Source organism: Phaseolus vulgaris, chromosome 10 (genome assembly GCF_051622355.1).
Source record: "Phaseolus vulgaris cultivar YP4 chromosome 10, ASM5162235v1, whole genome shotgun sequence".
Classification (NCBI taxonomy): Eukaryota; Viridiplantae; Streptophyta; class Magnoliopsida; order Fabales; family Fabaceae; genus Phaseolus; species Phaseolus vulgaris.
This window is the reverse complement of record NC_143507.1, coordinates 44589537-44609310: the sequence shown is the minus strand read 5'-3', so window position 1 is coordinate 44609310 and position 19774 is coordinate 44589537. Positions and strand designations below refer to the sequence as shown.

Below are 19774 nucleotides of genomic sequence, written 5' to 3'. Positions count from 1 at the left end.
TGGTGGATAAATACTACAACTTAATTCAAATTTGTTTGATGGTTACTTTCCCTCTCTTTTTGGAAAATTCAGTTGATAATCATTTAATTCGATTTTTTTTTCAACACTGAAGCATTTTTTTTCTTTCCCTATGTAACACATGTTTAATGAACTTCCTGTATAATTTAATAAACATTTTCTCCTTTATTGAAATAAATTATATTTTTGTCTTTAATTATTTAATTCAATTCATTTTTATTCAACACTGAGTACAATGAGGTTTTTATTAACAACTTTAAATAACATTGAACTATTATTTAAGCTTGTGTTCTTATACTTTGACTATTAATAAAATAATAAGCTTCTATTTTTAATTACTTTTATATATGCTTTTAGAAATATTATTTAATATTATATATATAAATTGAGTAAATAATTTTATGAAAAGTCATTTCTTAACTTGAAAATATCATTAAATTAGTTTAAAAAAATCATTAATGGCATTTAATAAATTAAATTTAATATTTTTTGAAACACTACTCATAAACATGAAATGATATGAATTTGATGAGGTTGTAACTGTTGCTTTTGAATCAATAACTCCAACTTCTTAATTGTTTATTTCTTTTAAACTAATAGAGCCATAAATATTGTAGGTTCAAAGTTCACAGATCACTAGAAAAGTGCCCTACAAAAATCCACATGTCATGGCTATATGTTAATTCAGTTTCAACTTTTAAGGAACCCACCCTCCAACCAATTTGACAAAGTTAATGCTTAACCTAAACCCCTCAATTACCAAACTACCCTTTCCCTTAATTCAAAACAAAGGGTAAACATCAGTGTCTGTCGACACCCAATAGTTGTAACGCAAAGGGTATAAAAGTAATTTACCTCACACGACCAGATCTCGCAAGCCATCCTAGTATGTTACCATAAATCTAAGATTATTATTATTAAAAGTAAACACTCAACTTTGAGTTTACTTAGAAAATTCATAATATTTTTATATTAAATAATTTTTTTTTTTTTTTACAAATCTACTATCACATAAAAAAGATATTTTTAAAAAATGGGTATGTGATATATTTATATTTATATATGTAAATGGATGATTTTTTTAAGAATTTATGCAGATGAAACTTTTGGGATAGCAGTTTAAATATTTACTTTTGAGATAAATAAAACAAAAACAGAAAAGCATCACTCATTCAGTTGTTGTCACTCTTGTGTGATGAAACTGGCTTTCACTTTTGAGTCAATAGTCAACAATGCAATGGCACTGAGCCACATATATTATATTATTATTTCTTCAGAAACAATCTTTATCATCATTAATAAATTTTTAACCTTTCCCTTTTTTTCCTGCATAGTTTCACCAAGATTTTAAACAACCACATCCCGCTCAGTCTCTCTTCCTTTGTCCGAAGCTCCTCCCAAGAAAGCCTTGGAAGAACCCTTTCTTTTTCTCTCTCTGTCTGTGAGCTCCTCTCTCTATGGAGGTGGTGGAGCTTGCAAGATAGACCAGGTCATTCTTCTTGCATTGCTGCTGAAACAGACCATCAGTTTTTTTGTGTGTTCTTTTTGTCTTGTCTTTTACAATGTCACTTCTTTGAAGATACACGAGTCTGTTGTGTTGGTAATGTTGCTTTTGGGTTTCTGTTTATCCTTGTGTTGGGTCTGTAAGAGGGTGTCTTAAAGAAGACTGCATTAATGCAAAGATTGAGTTTTGATTGTTTTTCTGTGAAGAATAGAGGGCCCATTTGTATGATTTTCAAAAGGGCAAATCCATGTGAACTTAAAGGAAACACAGAACGTTTTGATTTAAGATTGGCTTGGTTTGTGCTGAAGCTTTTGAACTTGTTGAGGTTTTGGAATGTTGATTTACACTGACAAAGATAGTTTTTTTTTTTGTAATATCCACTCGGAGAAGAATATCTTTTTCCCTTTTGTACACCATTTTACTGACAAATTGCTGTTGGGTTTCTTTTTATTCCCTCTTAGCTGTTCAAAACTTTGATGAACACTGCACATTTTCTGCTTCAACTTGCATTTCTTTCTTTCTTAAACAATTGAATCTTTCAGCGGAGTGGGTGTGCAGTAAACATTTTTATTTTCCTAAATTTCTTTCTTGACAAGATGTTCTTTTGGGCACGCTAAGAAACTTCAATTGATGTTTCCTCTACACAGAGTTCACGAAACAAGTTGAGTTAGCGTGATGAAACCATAAATTAGTTCCTGATCTCATAAGTTCACTATTGTCAGTAAAATCTTTTAACGTTCTTTCCCCATTTAGACAGTGAGTTTTTTCGCCTCACCAAGACCTTATGCTAACCTGTTCTCCTGCAAAGCGGAGAAGTTTGATTTGTGGACTTCTTGTTTTCTTTGTTACTACGCAGTTTTTATGCTAAATTCTCTTTAAGCTTGATTGAACTTTGAATGTCATTCAAATATCTTGCTACTTACTCAATGTGTGCCAATTGTATGCTTGATTTCCAATAACCAACAATCTACAAATTTGATCACTCACTCTGCATTGAAAACATGGACTATGTCCACCAGGAAATTACTAAATTTTGTAGAGAGTTTTTGAAAGTTTGTTTTCTTGATGTGAAGTTGCTGATCCAGTACAAAATGTTGCATGTGATGAGAAACAATAAACATTAGAATTATCCCAGATGCTTTGCTTTCGTATGATTCGGTCTTTTTTGTTGCAGGGTTGACAACACACCAAGATTATACTTCTTCCTGCTGCTCAGAATCTTTGCAGAGATGAAGAAAGAAAGCAGTGTTACACTGAAAACTGGGGCGCAAACTGGTCGAATGACACGGGCTCGAGCTGCTGCTCATTGCTCATCAGGACAGCTACCCCCTTTGAAAGAGAGAGCACAACGAAATCAGAAGCAGTTATCCGGAGTCAATTCAAAAAGAGCAGCTTCTGATAATACATGTGTTCCACGTAAAAAGAGGACTGTTCTTCATGATGTTACTAATGTTTGCTGTGAAAATACGTACGAGAGTTGTTTCAACCCAAATAAAATTCAGGTTTTTTTCATGACAAAGCCCCAACCTTTTAGAGCAAGAAAATGTTTTATTTAAAATTCTATCTCTCGTTGTTCACTGTTTGCTTTCTTTCTTGAAATTTGTTGCTGGATTAATGTAACATTCATGGAAAGTTATTCTCAAGCCTCTCACTTAACATTGAGTTTTTTTGTCATTGACAGGCTAAGAAAAGAAAGCTGTCTAAGGCTAGTCAAATTAATGTGTCCAAGGTGGTTTCTTCTGTTGATGTGGAGTCACTGCAATTTCAAGCTGACTCCAAAGCAAAGAGTTTACAGGAAGCAGCATTGAAATCAGAAGATACTATGTGCTCAAATAATTTGGAAACCAAAGAACTTCTACGGTCAAGTTCCAATGAGTGTAACATGGATGTTAGACTGCCTGAAAGTCAGATGTCTGGAATATCTGCTCAGCCTATGATTTCTCAGAAGAAAGGTTTAATTATGCATTACTCAAGTACTCATAGGACTCATACTTTGTTTGTACTTTAGTTTCTTAAAGGACTATCAACAGTTTCTCATGTCTGAGATTGTTTATCGTGGTGTTCAAGCAAATGTCTAGTGAGACAATAATGTCATAAAAAAATGATATTTGCTTTATCAACAAAATGAGACAGGCATTTGGTAGTGAACCTAATTTTAAAATCAAATGTAGCATTTTTATCTTTTCTGTTATACTCCTTTACATGAAGTGAGTTCATATAAGACTGCAAATTATTGCTACAGCAGCTGGCCTATAAATTTTCGTGAGAATCCAACTCGTTGGTACAGAGAAATTTTAAGATTATTTGTTTCCTCTTAATATTATAATCAATTGTTGCATGGAAGCATTCAACTGGCCATAAACTGTCATCATATGTTTTATAAGGCTTTTCACTTGGTTTTTGAATTTGTCGACCTTAATAAAAGAAATAATTTCTTAGTTGACTTTTTTTCATGCTCTCAGATTTATATTCATCACTATTGACATGCATATACAATTATTTTGCAGACAAGAAAGATAACGTTTCGAAAGTTTTGACTGCGTTGAAGGATCAAGAAGTCACTAGCATAGACGATGATCTTGGAGATCCTCAATTGTGCAGCCTCTATGCAGCTGATATCTATGACACCATGCGTGTTGCTGAGGTTTGTGCCATAAATTTAATGTCATTTGTATACAGTAGTCATATCTTTACCATATGATCTTATTTTCTTGTCAACTCTGGTAGCTTTGAAAGCAAGCAAATGTCTAACTATTTCTGCCAGCTTTTCCATGTTGAGGATTTAAGTATTGATTTCAAAGGTGTAAAGAACAAGAGCCTTTTAGTATTAGAAGATCAGTGTTCCACTCATCGCATTAATGGTGTGCTGATAAGTAGAAATAGTCACCCCAATACCTCTGATTGGGAGCATGTCTTCTAGATGATTACGCATCCAATTTGAATAGATTTGAATGTTAAATGTTTGCATCCATGACTAGGACACTGGATCTTTCATTGAAAACACAACTTAAGTTTATAGAGCCAAGAATAATTGTGAACTTGGTTTCTTTAGCTTTTTGATTACCCCCTAACAATCAGCCGCTTTTTGTATTGAAGTGTTTTCCTTTGTCATTATCATGTCTATTACTGAGCAGCATCCAACTATTATCACAATGGATGCTGATAAAATGCTGAACTGGGTAGTTGGTTTTAAATTACCTTGATCTGAATAAGCAAAAAGGTTGGTATAAATTTGGGAATATACATGTTAAAGCCTATGTTCTATATTGAAAACATTGTGGGATACTGGGATTCCTAGTCTCTAATGGTCCTATCAAATGAATTGCAGAATTACCATTACCTTTATGTCATCTGCCTCTCTTAGATTTTGTTTCCTGTCTTAATTTGTTTGTCTGATATTTTTCGTTTCAGCTTGCAAGAAGGCCTTATCCTAATTTTATGGAGACGGTGCAGCAAGATATCACTCAAAGCATGCGTGGAATACTGGTTGATTGGCTTGTAGAGGTTTGGTTCAATTACTTTTCTAATATAATTACAAACCGTTTAGTGGTATATGACACAGACAACTGAGTGTTACAGATAGGATAATAATGAAGTGGTAATATGAAAAAAAAAATGAGGATCTTTGCTTATAAATAAGAGTTACTTGGCATTCAACATAAAGTGAGGTTACAATTTTCCAAGATGGGGTTGATAATGCCCCAAGACAAAGTGGCACAACATTCAGTTTAGGAATGAAGCAATAAGAAAGTGAAGGTGATGAATGACATGAATAAGAATATAGGATTGATTAAAAAGCATGCAGTTGAATATGCGTCAAAATGTTTCGTGTCATGTCAGTATCTGTGTTACATATGTCGTGTCTGTGTTACATAGGTTGTGGTCTTGAAAAAATATAGATGGGGTTTTAAAATAAAAAAAAAATCCATGAAGAGCAAGCACTGGGAAACTTTTTGTGTTGTTCAGAGACCAAGTTCTATTATGAACTACTATATTTTTTTTTCAGGTTTCAGAGGAATACAAATTGGTTACAGACACTCTTTACCTCACTGTGTACCTCATAGATTGGTTCCTCTCCAAAAACTACATTGAAAGACAGAGACTTCAGCTACTTGGTATCACCTGCATGCTAATTGCCTCGTAAGTTCTCAAATTCAATGAAGTTGACATCGTGTCCTGTCAGTCTTATTCTTGAACTGAACATGTGTAATTACATTCATGATATAAGGATGTTTGAACTGAAATATTTAGTTGAATTGGTCTTGGTGTTAATGAATGGTCATTGTTTAAGACCTTGATAATTCAGCTTAGGCTGAAAGATGGAATGTAGATATTGGAAAATTTGTGTTATTGTAAAATTGTAATGCATTTTGAAACATTTCTTTTGTTATATGCTTTTTGTGATTGAAGGAAGTATGAAGAAATTAACGCCCCACGCATTGAAGATTTCTGCTTCATTACTGACAATACATACACCAAAGCTGAGGTATGTCACGTTTCTTCAATAAATGCTCTAAGGACAATAACGTGAAACTATAGTTTTTCATGTAGAAACTTAAACTGAAGTTTGAATCAAATAAAAATTGAAAACTACACACACCGATACACAATCACTCTTAAAAATCATATTCTGACTTTTCAAACTCTAAAACTACGGATTCTGTATGTTGGTATTATGATCATGCAATAGTATTCTAGAAGATTAAGAAAATTATTTTTGGACTCTTAGCAATTGTTAAATAATGTGAATGGACAGGTACTGAAAATGGAGAGTCAAGTGTTGAAGTCTTCTGAATATCAACTGTTTGCTCCCACCATAAAAACATTTCTCAGGTACTTTTTGACATTTTTATCATCAAATCATTAATATATCCATACAAAAGAATGAAAAGATCATATAAGAGAATTTCAATGCATTATTGAGAGATTCTTAATGCAATTGTCCTTTTGCATTCTTGGTTCTTAGGAGGTTTCTTCGGGCAGCACAAGCTTCATACGAGGTGAAAACATTTTCTTGGGGCAATGCTGCCAAATCATTTGGTTGAGTACTACTAACCACCTACTTACTTACCTGCTAAAAAATGTGCAGGACCCTAGCCTTGAATTAGAGTACCTGGCCAATTACCTAGCTGAAATAACACTTATGGACTATGGTTTCTTGAATTTCCTCCCCTCTATCATTGCTGCATCAGCTGTATTTCTTGCCCGGTGGACACTGGATCAGTCAAACCACCCATGGGTTAGTCCTTTCATTCATATTTCCCTTACATGTGAAGTTATGTAAAGGAACCTAGCTAGCATGAATCACACTCATTCTTTATTGCAGAATCCAACTCTTCAACACTATGCCAGTTACAAAGCATCAGATTTGAAAACCACAGTTCTTGCATTGCAAGACCTGCAGCTGAATACTGATGATTGCCCTCTAACTGCCATTCGCACAAAGTATAGACAAGATAAGGTATAGATGATATAAACACTTCTTTCCCAACATTTATACAAATATAACTCTTCTGAGCAAGACCTTTTTACTGTTTACTTGCATGATGTTCATAATGGATTTCTTTGTACCAGTTCAAATGTGTAGCAGCTTTGTCTTCACCAAAACTGCTTGAAACTTTGTTCTGAAGACAAAGATGACTGACCAGCCAATGCAGGGGACTCCTAACTGATATGCATTGTACACAGCAAAAACCCTTCCTAATGTAATCTTCCCTTCAACTACCATTCATTTATCCCTGAGATATTATGTACATTAAATGCTAAGCTGTCTGATATGTACACAACAAATATATTATGTTTCTGTATGTAGATTACTTATGAGCAGTCTAATGTAGGACTAGAACCCCTAGATGAGGCATAATGACTTAATCATTGTGAAATCATATGTTGCAGTGATGACCTTGGACTGCCTCAGTCCTCTCACTATGTATTTGGGATAATTAAGAATATTAAATTATTACCATTGGATTCATAACAATAACATAGAGTCATCATGAGATACAATGCACTATCTTTATTTATAATAGTTTTTATATATAGAACTTAAACTACGTGAATAACAGAAAATTGTTCACACAACTAAGCTTAATAATGCCTGCATTAGATGGTCTGTCACACAACTACTAGATAGTCTTCTACTCCCTCCCATTAGACGGTCTTCTACTCCTTCCCATCAGATATTCCAATTGTCTAATTGAGCTTTTCAGCAGATTGTCCGATGAACGGGATTTAGAGAAAATTATCACAATTCTCCACTTTGACTTGAAATCATGGAGGAGCTCTTAGGATCATCTTCCTTTATCCTCAACTGAAATCCACTCCAACCACTGTTTGAACCTCGATCTTGACAATGATTTTGTAAACACATCTGTAGGATGAGCGAAAAGAGCTAGCACTCCTTGTGCGGGATGAGCCAATCCGGCCCGCATTTTGCAGACTAAATGTATGGCGGATCTATGTGGGACGGGCCAGCCCATATTGCCACCCCTATAGTGATCACAAAACTTGAGCCCCTCCATCTTATCACATCTTAGCAGGTTCTGCATCTCCAACTCCACCACGTCCCAACTCAGATGTCACAACTTTGCCTTTTACTACATCGTTTGACTAGCCATAATGCATGTGTGATTACTGTTGAACTGTTTAAGATGTATAGACCATTCTTTTTCTTCCCTTTAACAACTCTTGACATTGCCCTTGGAATCTTTATCACACCTTGTTCAACCAATATGATCAAACATACTGATTGACAAAAGATTCTTTTTGAGCTTTGGAATGTACCTCATTTCTTGCAACATCTATCGCTTGTCAAATATCTTAAATCTGATAGATCCCAATGTCTTGCACCTTACATGCTTTATTATTACCTAGAAGATACTAAGGACTACTCCACCTTCTTTTAGGTCCAGGTCTCAAAGAACTCCTTCCCATGATACATGTGATAAATGCATTTCGAGATTGTAATCCCACTTCTCTGTGTATCGAATGCAGATACCATCAACTTCTCTGTGTATCATTCTATGATTAGTTAACCTTGCTAAGAAATGTTAACAGTCTTTTGTATCTAGAATCTCAGAGTAAGAACACAAGAAATGTAACAGCAAGCTTTGAATCTAATGTGAAACTTCTAATTTCACATAATATTATTGTCATGTAATTTATGTAGAAATTTTTATTTTTACAAAAAAATTCAAATGTTAATGAATGGTTTTTCTTCTAGTAAGGTTTTAAGGTTAGAATTGTGCAAGACAACTTTTTAACTTACAAACACTGTTTTAATTAATGAAGGCATTTTTTTCATAATAACAATAATTTGAATATGAAAATGCACTTGTTTAGAGTTTCAAATTTGGATTTTCTTTGAATATTTGAGTGAAAGAGAATTACTTTATTGGTAAATTCTATATATTTTATTATGTTTAATATAGATAGAAAATAACTTGAAGTATTAATTAAATATTTTTTAATTATATAATAATGAAAATATAAAACTATATATATATATATATTTTGTAGGTAATGTGGGCTGACTTGTCCTGTCCAGTCCAGCCCAGTCCAGCTCACATCGAGGCCCAGTCCAGCCCAGAATACTGAATCCACTCTAAGTTTTCACGTTGAGGCCCAGCCCAGCCCATAATACTGAATCTACCCTAAGTTTTTCACGTTGAGGCCCAGCCCAGCCCATAATACGGAATCCTCTACTTCCTTGATTGCACCCGCTTTACACCCTACATTTAATTAGAAAAAGAAGTTAATTGTTCAGGAATTACAAAATTTTCAAGACCCAATTTTTAATAATTTGATATAAATTATTAGAAAAAAATATTTTAAGATAAGACTTATATTTATATTTTTTAAGATAATATATTATTAATGAAGGGAAAGATTAAAAATAAAATAAAATAAAAATTGTTAATTAAAATGATTCCTATCTTAATTTTGACTGACTCTAAATCCGTTAGATATTCATGCAGAGAGAATTAGACATATAATTTATAAAGATTAGAAAAAGAATTGATTTTTTTGTCAAGTAATATTGATTTTCAAATATATTAATAAAGTTAAGGGAAAATAAGTTAAAAAACTGATTTTATTTACGGAAAGTTGATATTTTAAACTTTCTTTACGATTCAATAGAATTTTTGTACAATATTTTAAATAAGCCTAGTACAAATCTAAACTCAAATTCATATAAAATGTAGAATTAGTTATTTAAAGGTAACCTAATTTAATTTAAAATATATATTTTTTGACTCACCTGACTCTTAAAGAATAGTTTATTCAGGTTAATATAAAAGATCTCTCCCCTTTGATTTTATCCAAATTTGGAGGAAAGTAATTAAATGAAAATAATTGTTTAACCTTTTGAACTTTTATAAAAAAAATTAATAAGAAATGAATTTTTTATTTATTAAAATCTCTTTTCTTTCCTCCTTAATACCCTGCCCAAATTTTTGGGCAGAAGATGCTGTTAGACAGACAAAATGTATTCTTTATGAGATATTAATTAGTGTGAAGTATCTATTCACGATGATTAATCTTTATCAAATATTTAATCAATTAATACTATAAAAAAATTATTTAATAACAACTAATTTAAAAGTAAAAAATAATTAATAGTTATTGTAGTAACTAAATTAAAAATTAAAAAATTATTAGTATTTAAAATAATTTTTTATTATTAATAAAAATTTATAAAATATTGTTTATATTAATATCAAATCAGACACTAACTACTATAATTATTTTTAAATTTTTTATTAATAATAAAAATTATTTTTAAGTATTAATAATTATTTAATTTATAAAATAATATCTAACGGGTTAATTACTTGGTATTTGTTACTAAATGATTTTTTTAATATAAAAAATTAATAAAGCATTTTGTTTTAGTTACATTTTCTTAATGTATTTAGTGGTGATTAATATTTAATTAGTGAGAGTAATGAAATGTCTCCTTATAATAATGTGTTTTTTTTTACAATAAGAGTGAAACCTCTCACATGTTTGTGGTGTATTAAGAATGATGTTGTCTCTTTATTGCCTTCAAAAGAGTGAAACAAGAAACTGTAATGGAGTCATGGTTGGTACTTGCTGCCTTTCAGTTTCCATGAGAGAGATTTTGTGTGGTGGTTCCTACCACCATACAATGCTCCTCATTTTACTATTTTATTTTATTAGAATTTTTTTAATAATGAATTTGAAAATGTTGTTTTCTTATAATTATTTATTAATAGATATAGATTATACATGTATCATATTTTCTTGTATTCTTTTATAATAATATTTTTTTATTTATTTGAAGTGTCAGTTGAGATGTCAAGTTTCACGATAATGATAATGTCTAATATGATAGTATATATATATAACTTTTTTTTGAAATTGATTAATGGTTGGTACTGTTTGGGAATAGTTTTTCCATCTTTTGTTCTATTGGGCCGTAAAAGGGTACTGCCTAGGATTCAGAAAATTTTGACCAAGGCCCACACTCACTCTTTAAATTTATTCTTTTAAGCATATCACAATGATTTTAGATGGAAGATACCCTTAGTAGTAATTTTAAAGCTGATCCTTGAGATCCTGCACCAAATTTTAGACATATTGGATAAGGTTTCTTCATTTTGGTGGAATAATAACTTGACTGAGTGAAAATTTGTGAGCATAGGAGTTTTATCTTAATTAAAGTTTAACAATAAAATATGGGTGGTGATCCAAATAAATGTGGGAGGGTTTTTTTGGGACTAACAAAGGGTAGTACAAAAATATTTACCTCTTGTTCATCGATTATGTCTTTCGGTCTGATCTTAGGTTCTGATTCATCCTTCGTGAACGAACCTTGCGGAGAAATTCTTGGGTTTTCCAGGCATTGGATGCTCACAAATGTGTGTTATACCCAAGTCGACATTTTTGCTTTCGCTTTGTCCAACACTGCTTGTGTGGGTCCTTCTATCTAAGGCGGAACACTCCTCTACTGATTCAATTTGACATCTCAAAGCGACAGATCGCTCAACCCTATTCATCTTTGATGCAAGAGCGCTCGATCAGTAAGCTATTACGCACTCTTTCAAAGATGACTGCTTCTAGGCAAACCTCCTGTTGTCTCTGCATCCGAGTTTTATTTGGTTTTAGTTTGAATTTTCTATTATGATTTCAGTGTTTTGGTAAATTAGGAAATTGAATAATCCGAAAGATTTATGAAAAAGATTTGTTTAATGTGATATGTTATATGTTTTTTTGTGTTTTTAAGTATGGGACACTCCAAATACTCTATTTTTTTAATTTTTTTTGTTAACTATTGAAAATGTGAATTTAACTTAATGGAATATGGCTGCACAATCATAGAGTGTTTTAGACTTAATCCTTATCCTTTTACTACAAGAGTATCATAAACAATGTTTTCCAAAATGTTAATTTCAATTTAAATAATAAATGTACATTTAAGGGCCTATTTTGTATGATTTTTTTTTTATAAATAAATGTAAGAATATCACTTATTTATTTATTTATTTATTTTAAGATCTGTATAAAAATTGTGAAAATAAAATAATTATATTTTTATAAATGATTTTGAAAATAAAAATAAAATATTTTTTTAAAATATTTACAGAGCTAAAGAAATAAAAAAAACAAGCTCTTTTTTTTTTTTCAAAACACATAGCAATTATATGTTTATTTTTTAACTAGCACATAAATACTATCTATACTACATTCTAGAATTTTATCCCATTTATCATCATCAAAATGCTTCCTTTCATTATTTTCTTAAGAACTAGACTTCCCTTCAATTTATCAACAATTCTTATGAAATAGTTTTTGTAAGGAGAGATATTATTATAAGAAGTAAATCTATTAAATCAGTAAAAAAAGGAAAATTATTTATTTGAACAAATTATTAGTAATCAATTTATTGATATTTTAGTTAAAAATAACCAACTAAATACTCGTAATGCACAACATTGTTGAAGTTGGATTTTTTTTTTTATCTTTTCACACAATTATCTAAATTCTTTTATATTAGTCTCTTTCCTAGGTGAATAAACAAAAATATAAATGAATTTAAATAATAAGTTTACTATAAATTTGTGCAAAAAGAAAAAAAAAACTTGATATGGCTGTTTACTATAAATGTCAACATTTAAAAAATAGAAAAAGAATAATAAATTGAAATGAAGTAATTAAGAAATTGGAATGAGTAGCAAAAAGATTTAGTGATACAATAAGTTGTATGCAATAGAAGAAACAAGAGAAATGATTAATCTAAAACGATGAGTTTTCCCTATTGATGTTATCCATTAACACTTGATTAACATAAACAAAAGTTTGATTCATATATCAAACTAAAAAGATGCTTTCTCAAATCTAAGAAAACCATAACATAAATTTTGATTCATCATCATCAAAAGTTGCACAACAACATTAATCTTTCACTTTCCCACGCTTTCTATGAATCCCTTTAAAGATCCTTTTGGTTGCAAACCAAACCCCTTTGCATCTGCTCTCTTCATAATCCTCAGCCTCTTGCATGACTCCACAAACATTCTGTTCATCATTAAACACACATAAGTCTAACACTACATGTTTCTTTCTTGATCCATATCGATTAGAGATTAAAACATTTCATAGTATATAAGTTTTTTTTATCAATAATAAAAAATTAATAAATATGAACCACTTCAGAAATGATCTAACCCTTATACAAATTACACTTTAACCTCCTTCTACCTCTCAAGAAACACATACCAAACAGACAAAATCAAAGATACTAACAAAAACAAAAAGTCAACAAGAGCATAAAAAAACCAATCACATGCAAGTCAAAGGATCCAAAAACCAATTAGGATAAGTGAACAACCTACTACGAGACTTTGAGAAAATTCAAGATCAAACATTGACTTTAACCTCCTTCACACACTTCATAGTATATAAATAGATACAAACCCCACGGTTAAAATTGACTTTTTAATATAAAAAAATACAAAATTACTATATTTCTATAAAATGTAAAACCATGGCTAAATCATCATCATTATCATGGGACATTAGATCATTCTTGGAAATGTTGCCAACTAGGAACTTTTTTTTTCTCTCCTTTGTTTTGATGTATCCCATAACAATAATGGGTTTTGGTCTTTTGAGGGTAGGTCACATCCTAATTTGATGCTCAACATTATAAGGAGGGATTCACGCATGTCGGCTATATGGGGTCCAACATATATCCTCAATATCACAACAATATCAAATTGTCCATTTTTCACTTTCCTGCATTAACTTTTCTCATATGCTCGTCTCACCCAAAACTACAAATTGTTCATGTCAAGTTTTCAATCTTAATAACTCCTACAACAAATTGATTAAACGATTTTTCCAACCTTATTAGTGTTTCAATCTTTTGGGACAACTTATTGATATCATACGAAGAACTCATCATAGTATATAACTGGATACAAACTTCATCTTATAAATCGATTTTATAAAGTTGAGTTAAGCTTAAAATTCACTTCTTAATACAATTTGGTTTTATATATTATTTAGATCTATTTCTAAAACAATTTACACAACACTTTGAATTGATTTAAAGTTAAGTTAAACTTAAAGTCCACTTCTTAATATAGTTTTATATGTTGTTTAAATGTATATTTGGGACAACTTACATAACAGTTTTTCTCCTTTTCTAACTGGTGTCTTAACCTTCTGATTTGTATGAAGATGATTTATTGATTTTTTTTTCAGGTGAATTCTCTGATTCAGTCAAATGGGTTGTTTATAGACGTCTAGCAGAATGGTTTGATTTAGGTGAGAAAGACTTAAGATTTATGTTTTGTATAAGAGTTAAACCACCTCTAAAATGATTCATAGTCATTTATGTTTTATTGTCGATAAAAAAAAAGTTTGAATTTATTGGATTGTCCACCATGTATGCATGCATTTCTGATAATTAATTAAGTACTTAAGAGGTAACTAAACCTAAGATTAATTCAGAGTGTGTGAACGAAATTTCCTTAGCAAGCATGGTTTTCAAAGATGGAATGATGGTTGGCGTGGGTTGGTTCAGAAAACACGGAAAGCTGATTCTGCAACAGTAAATGAAAGTGTTTCTGCTTCTGGTTTACTTCATTCCTATGTTACACCATTATCACTTTTCTCTCACAAACACATCAAGTTTTACCACACACAAACCCTAAACTAATAGTAAAACCTTCATACAACTATAATTCTTGAAATCAGTTCTACAATGAGCCTTTCTCTCTTCAAATTAGACTAATAATGATGCTTTTTTGAGTGAAACATATGAGCAAGATACTGGTATGTGTTCTTTAACTTAATTAATCTAAAGTTTGATTAAAAAACTGTATTCAATGAAATTATACGTATATTACTATAAACAAAATTGATTTTAAATTATTGGTATCTATCGAAATGGCTCTGATACTATATTACAAAGTGAACTTTAAGCCTAACTCAACCTCATAAAATCAACTCAATGAAGTGAGGTTTGCACCTACTTATATACAATGAAAGATTATAATCTCTAGTCGGGATCTCCAACAACATCTAAATTTGATACTGAGATTTTTAACTACCAACTTTAAAATCTAAAGTAATTAATAACTAAAATCTTATTTAAGTGTCTTCTTTGGTTGATTTTAGGTTATTGACTCTTTCTTTTGAGTGAAGTAGTTGTCATGTATAGAGGTTGAATCATTTATTAAGTAATTCTTATTTATTTATTTATTTTTTTACTGATAAAAAAAATAACTAAAACCTTAGTAATTAATTAGATAACAAAATCTAATTTATAAATTTTATAAATAATAGAAATTACTTTAGATACCAATAATTTTTTTAATCTTTAAAATAATATCTAATTTAATTAATATAGTAATTAATTATATTTAATTTCTAAAATTAATTTTTTTAGTGATTTTCTTCTAATACATATTCAATTATTCAAAGATAATATGTAAAAATTCAACCAACTTATAAAGAAATTATTTTTCTCTGAAAAATATAATAAAAAATATAAAATAAAAGGTGGGTAATTAATGGGGGAAAAAGTACTTACTCCCATGGGACATCTCCAACGAGCATCCAGTCACCATCTTTGTCCTCATAAATGGGAACGTGTTCACTCTTCTCTGCATTCTGCAATGCTTCCACTGCCAACATATTCCACTAAACAACTATTAATTTTTGCTAATCATCATTATTATTTTTTGCTTCTGGATCTGGTTCCCTTTTATCCCATTCCTAATTGAGTGCTAATCATCATTAATTTATGCATAATTTAAATTTATTGTTCTTGATCAATTTTTAGTTTCATGAAAAGAGCAGTTCAACTTTATGCATACACCACCTGCACGCCATCACGTAATAAGGTAGAATGTATAATTATTATATACTATTTGGTCACCCACTTTGTCCTTCTGTCTCTTTGTTCCAAATTATTTTACTCATACCCATTCTTTCTAGGACAATTATTTAAATGAAAGATTCCTCATCATTTTTATGTTCTACACCATAATATTGATGCATGAGAAAATCTATTTATAAGAAAGTTGTAGGTAGAAAATGAAAAAAAATGTTTTTATTCTTTTGTGTGTATAAATCTATCAAAATTCGTTAGGATAAGTTTTAAATGACTCTAGTACCATATTAAGAAGTTGACTTAAGTCTAACTCAACTTCATCAAATCAATTTATATAAAAAAATTTATATCTATTCGTATATTATATATTATGAAATGTTATAATCTAATCGATGTGAGATCTTCAAGAATCAGTTAACTCTGTTATTTCTGAAAATAAACATAATCTTAGATTGTGCTAATTGTTATTTAGTTCACGAAGACCCTATAAACCTATCTCATCAAAACGTGTTGTTCTTAAAAATAGAAGTTACAAAAGATGAAGATCGATGCCAATGTTGACTCATCAAGAACAACAAGGATATATCATGTTGGGGACTTTTGAAAAGTTCATTATAGTTTAGTAGTAAGACTTATTCTTATGTTTCTGCGTGGAAATCTAATTGCAAAAACCTTTTCATGATGGGATGTAAAAAAGTTCGTTTTCTTGGGAGAAGGGGGTAATTGGGATTTGAATTCATCTTCTCTTCAAAATTAGTACAATCATATATTCAAAGCAGCATAATATACAATTCAACGTGTGATTTTGCAGAGAATGAAGTTCATTGAAAACAACAAATCACTCTGTTAGTAAAAAGTTTATTCAAAATTTCATAACTATAATTTTTTTATTAATTTGTAACTAATTTTAAAAATTAAAACAATTAATTTCTATTATACTAAATTAAAAATCATTTTAAAAATTAAAAAATTATTAATATCTAAAATATTTTCTATTATTAATAAAAATTTATAAAACAATTTTTAAATTGGTATCTAACCATTAATTACCAAGTTTTTAGTTATTAATGTTTTAGATTCTAAATTAGTTTTTAAAAATAATTCAAACTAATTTAAAATTTAAACATTAGTAAAAATAATTCAAATTAATTTAAAATTTAAATATTAGTAGCTAAAATCCTGATAGTTAATTTAATATCAATTTAAAAATTATTTTATAAATTTTTATAAGTAATAAAAATCATTTACATAAAGTAAGTTTTAATCTCTAAAATAATATGTAATTTAATTAATATAATGACTAATTTTTTTTTTTTTAATTTTAGTTGTTATTTAATAAATTTATTTATTTGTAGTGTAGATTTTATGATTTTCCTATCTTTTCTCTATGATTTTTGAATTAGAGAGACTGATGTTAGTATTTCTCTTTTCATCTATATCATATGCTATTCCTATATATATATATATATGTTTGCATGGTTGTAATTGTTGAGTAAATTTAATCAAGGTAACATGTAAAGAGAGATATGATGAAGATGGTTTTGGAAGAGAAACTGACCCATTCCATAGCAACCAAAGAGGTTCTCCAAAGCGAAGGCTAAATCGGAGTATCGCTTGTGCACAGCCAGATCCATTTTCCGCAAGAAAGGAGCACCATCCATGCTAACCTTCACGTACATTTTTGAACCTTCCTTCACACTCTTCTTCTTCCTGTAAGAGCACACCGGAGGCCACCCCACCACCTCATTCTTCTTCTCCATTTTCCGGTGGCCACCGCCGGAGGAGCTGTTCTCATCTCCAACCTCATCAATCTCCGAAAACACCCTCTTGTTCTTCTTGTTCCCCACATCGGGTAGACCCAATCTCAGCTCTGTGATTTCAAGTCCAAGATCTTCTTTCCCCATATTAGGGTATCAAGTTCTTTACTTTCTCTTATTCTCAGATCAATTTGATGCAGCAAAAGGGTATGGGTGAGTGATTTTTGGAGTATGGGTGAAAGGGTTTCCCTAGGATGTGTATATATATATATAGAAAGTGAATGAAAAAGGACGTAGTGCGATGTAACATTCAGAAACATTCAGAGACATGATAGTTGATAACTCTTTTGAATTTGTATACAAAATTTGTAATTGAATAATTGTATAAAAAATTGGATTTGTGAATATGGCGTTACAGAGGTCAAGAGTGGAGAAGTGGTCGGTCACATGAGAAACAATTGTGGGGACAAGGTTGTCCCCTGGCTAATGAGGGAGCACCATAATTAGTTAGATATGGGACACATCCTACCACTCTTGCTGCTTTCTGAGATGGGATCATGGCCGTTTGATTGGATGACTGCAGGGAACATGCCATGTGACTTGCTTCATTCAGCTGTACATGCAGCTAGCTAGCTCTTTGCATTAAATTATGTGTTCAGAGAAGGTTCATTGCCTCAACAACTTATCTGCATGACTATGCGAATTTACTATCCCATGTTAGCTTTAACTTTTCTCTTGTGTACATGCATTTTCAGTGTACGTGTGTTTGTGTTGTATACAAGTTTACCACACTTATACCACACCCCCAATGGAGCCATATGATGCAAAAATCAAAAGGAAATGAGCATGGTTCATTCCATTTCCTCTGTCGGCAGGAATTACCAGTGCTGTTTTCAGATGAAATTCATCTTATAAAGTCATTTTTGTTTGGGAAAATACATATATATGTATGACGGATTCCATGTCACAATGTAGGTATGTGATTTGTAAGCATCATGTCAAATATATACTAGGAATAATGGTCGAGAACAATTTTTGATGTTTGTGCAGAGGAGTAAATAAATCATTTGTTCTTCAGATACAAGATTACTTGGTTAATCTGGAATCATTATTACGACTAGTTAATTAGCAGTGAGTTCGGTTGATCTTATTGTCTCTGGGTCACAATTTAAACATTTCAGAATTTTGGATGCGTCTAATTCAGTTAATTTTATTATGGGTATTGTTTGGATAGTGTTGGTTAGCGAGATTTGAAGACACATAAATAATTGTTTACTTAAAGGTAGAGTGATTGATCATACTGAAGTTTTTCCCTTGTCACAAGTTAAAGTTTGGTCTTAGATCTCTTCAAATATACCCTCAGCGAATTCTCTTACTGGTATCTACAACCCTTGATATGCTTGCTTGTATTCAATTTAATGTTAATATAAGGGTTGATCATTGATCTTGTAGGCAGTATGAGGTTTTATTTTGGTTTTTGTCGTGTACATGAAAAGATACCTTTTGACCTCTCTTACTCTATATAAGGGTTGAACCACCCCTTAAGTGTGCCAAATTGTTTCTTGTTAAATAGAAAAAATGTCAAATATATCTATATATATATATATATATATTGATGATGATGGAAAGAGCAAGGGAGTGAAATGGGCATGAAGGTGGGACCCTAGGCAAATCTCTCTAGACAATGTTAGTGAAAGAAGAAAAATGATAATAATAAAGAAGAGAAGTGTGAAGTATAATTAGGTAGATGAGAAGAAAAAGAGAGAGAAATGATGAAAAGAGATTGAGGTTGTATCGTTACTAATTGTGTGTGGAATGAGAAAGATGAAGAAATGATATGAGTCAAAGTGTAGGAAGAATTAGAAACACTTGGGGCCTCTTCATCAAACTTACAAACGCGTAAAACCAAGTTATAGCTGTTAGAATTCAAACACTCATGCACCACCATCATAAGCCTACCATATTATCTCTGTTCAAATTTAAAATCAAACCATAACAAAAAAAAAAATCTTACTTTTATGTATTTTATAAAGTAAGTCAACAAAAACAAAATTTGATCTGTTTTATAAAATGACCAGTTATATTAATGCATGAGGTTATCTAGTATGTGATAATTTTTATTCTTGA

At 30.7% G+C, this 19774-nt stretch overlaps 2 protein-coding genes across 3 annotated transcripts; one reads left to right on the top strand and one right to left on the bottom strand.

The window, feature by feature from the left end:
* The first annotated feature begins 1346 nt into the window (after window positions 1-1346).
* On the top strand, window positions 1347-7502 carry CYCA2;4 (Cyclin A2;4). The gene is made up of 12 exons (XM_068622898.2): window positions 1347-1507; window positions 2697-3024; window positions 3204-3474; window positions 4030-4166; window positions 4934-5026; window positions 5529-5662; window positions 5933-6008; window positions 6279-6355; window positions 6489-6522; window positions 6612-6761; window positions 6849-6983; window positions 7097-7502. Exons 2-12 carry the CDS (start codon window positions 2752-2754, stop codon window positions 7148-7150), a joined length of 1434 nt encoding a protein of 477 aa, XP_068478999.1. The 5' UTR covers window positions 1347-1507; window positions 2697-2751; the 3' UTR covers window positions 7151-7502.
* A 5170-nt stretch (window positions 7503-12672) lies between these two features.
* On the bottom strand, window positions 12673-17971 carry LOC137819728 (auxin-induced protein 22A). 2 transcript variants are annotated; one of them, XM_068623678.2, is made up of 3 exons: window positions 17449-17971; window positions 15588-15681; window positions 12673-13063 (listed from the first exon to the last, which is right to left on the bottom strand). In XM_068623678.2, exons 1-3 carry the CDS (start codon window positions 17792-17794, stop codon window positions 12949-12951), a joined length of 555 nt encoding a protein of 184 aa, XP_068479779.1. In that variant the 5' UTR covers window positions 17795-17971; the 3' UTR covers window positions 12673-12948. The 2 variants fall into 2 exon arrangements, with proteins under 2 accessions (XP_068479779.1, XP_090152343.1); XM_090296217.1 differs by lacking the exon at window positions 15588-15681 and having other exon boundaries at window positions 17449-17915.
* Between the last annotated feature and the right edge of the window lie 1803 nt (window positions 17972-19774).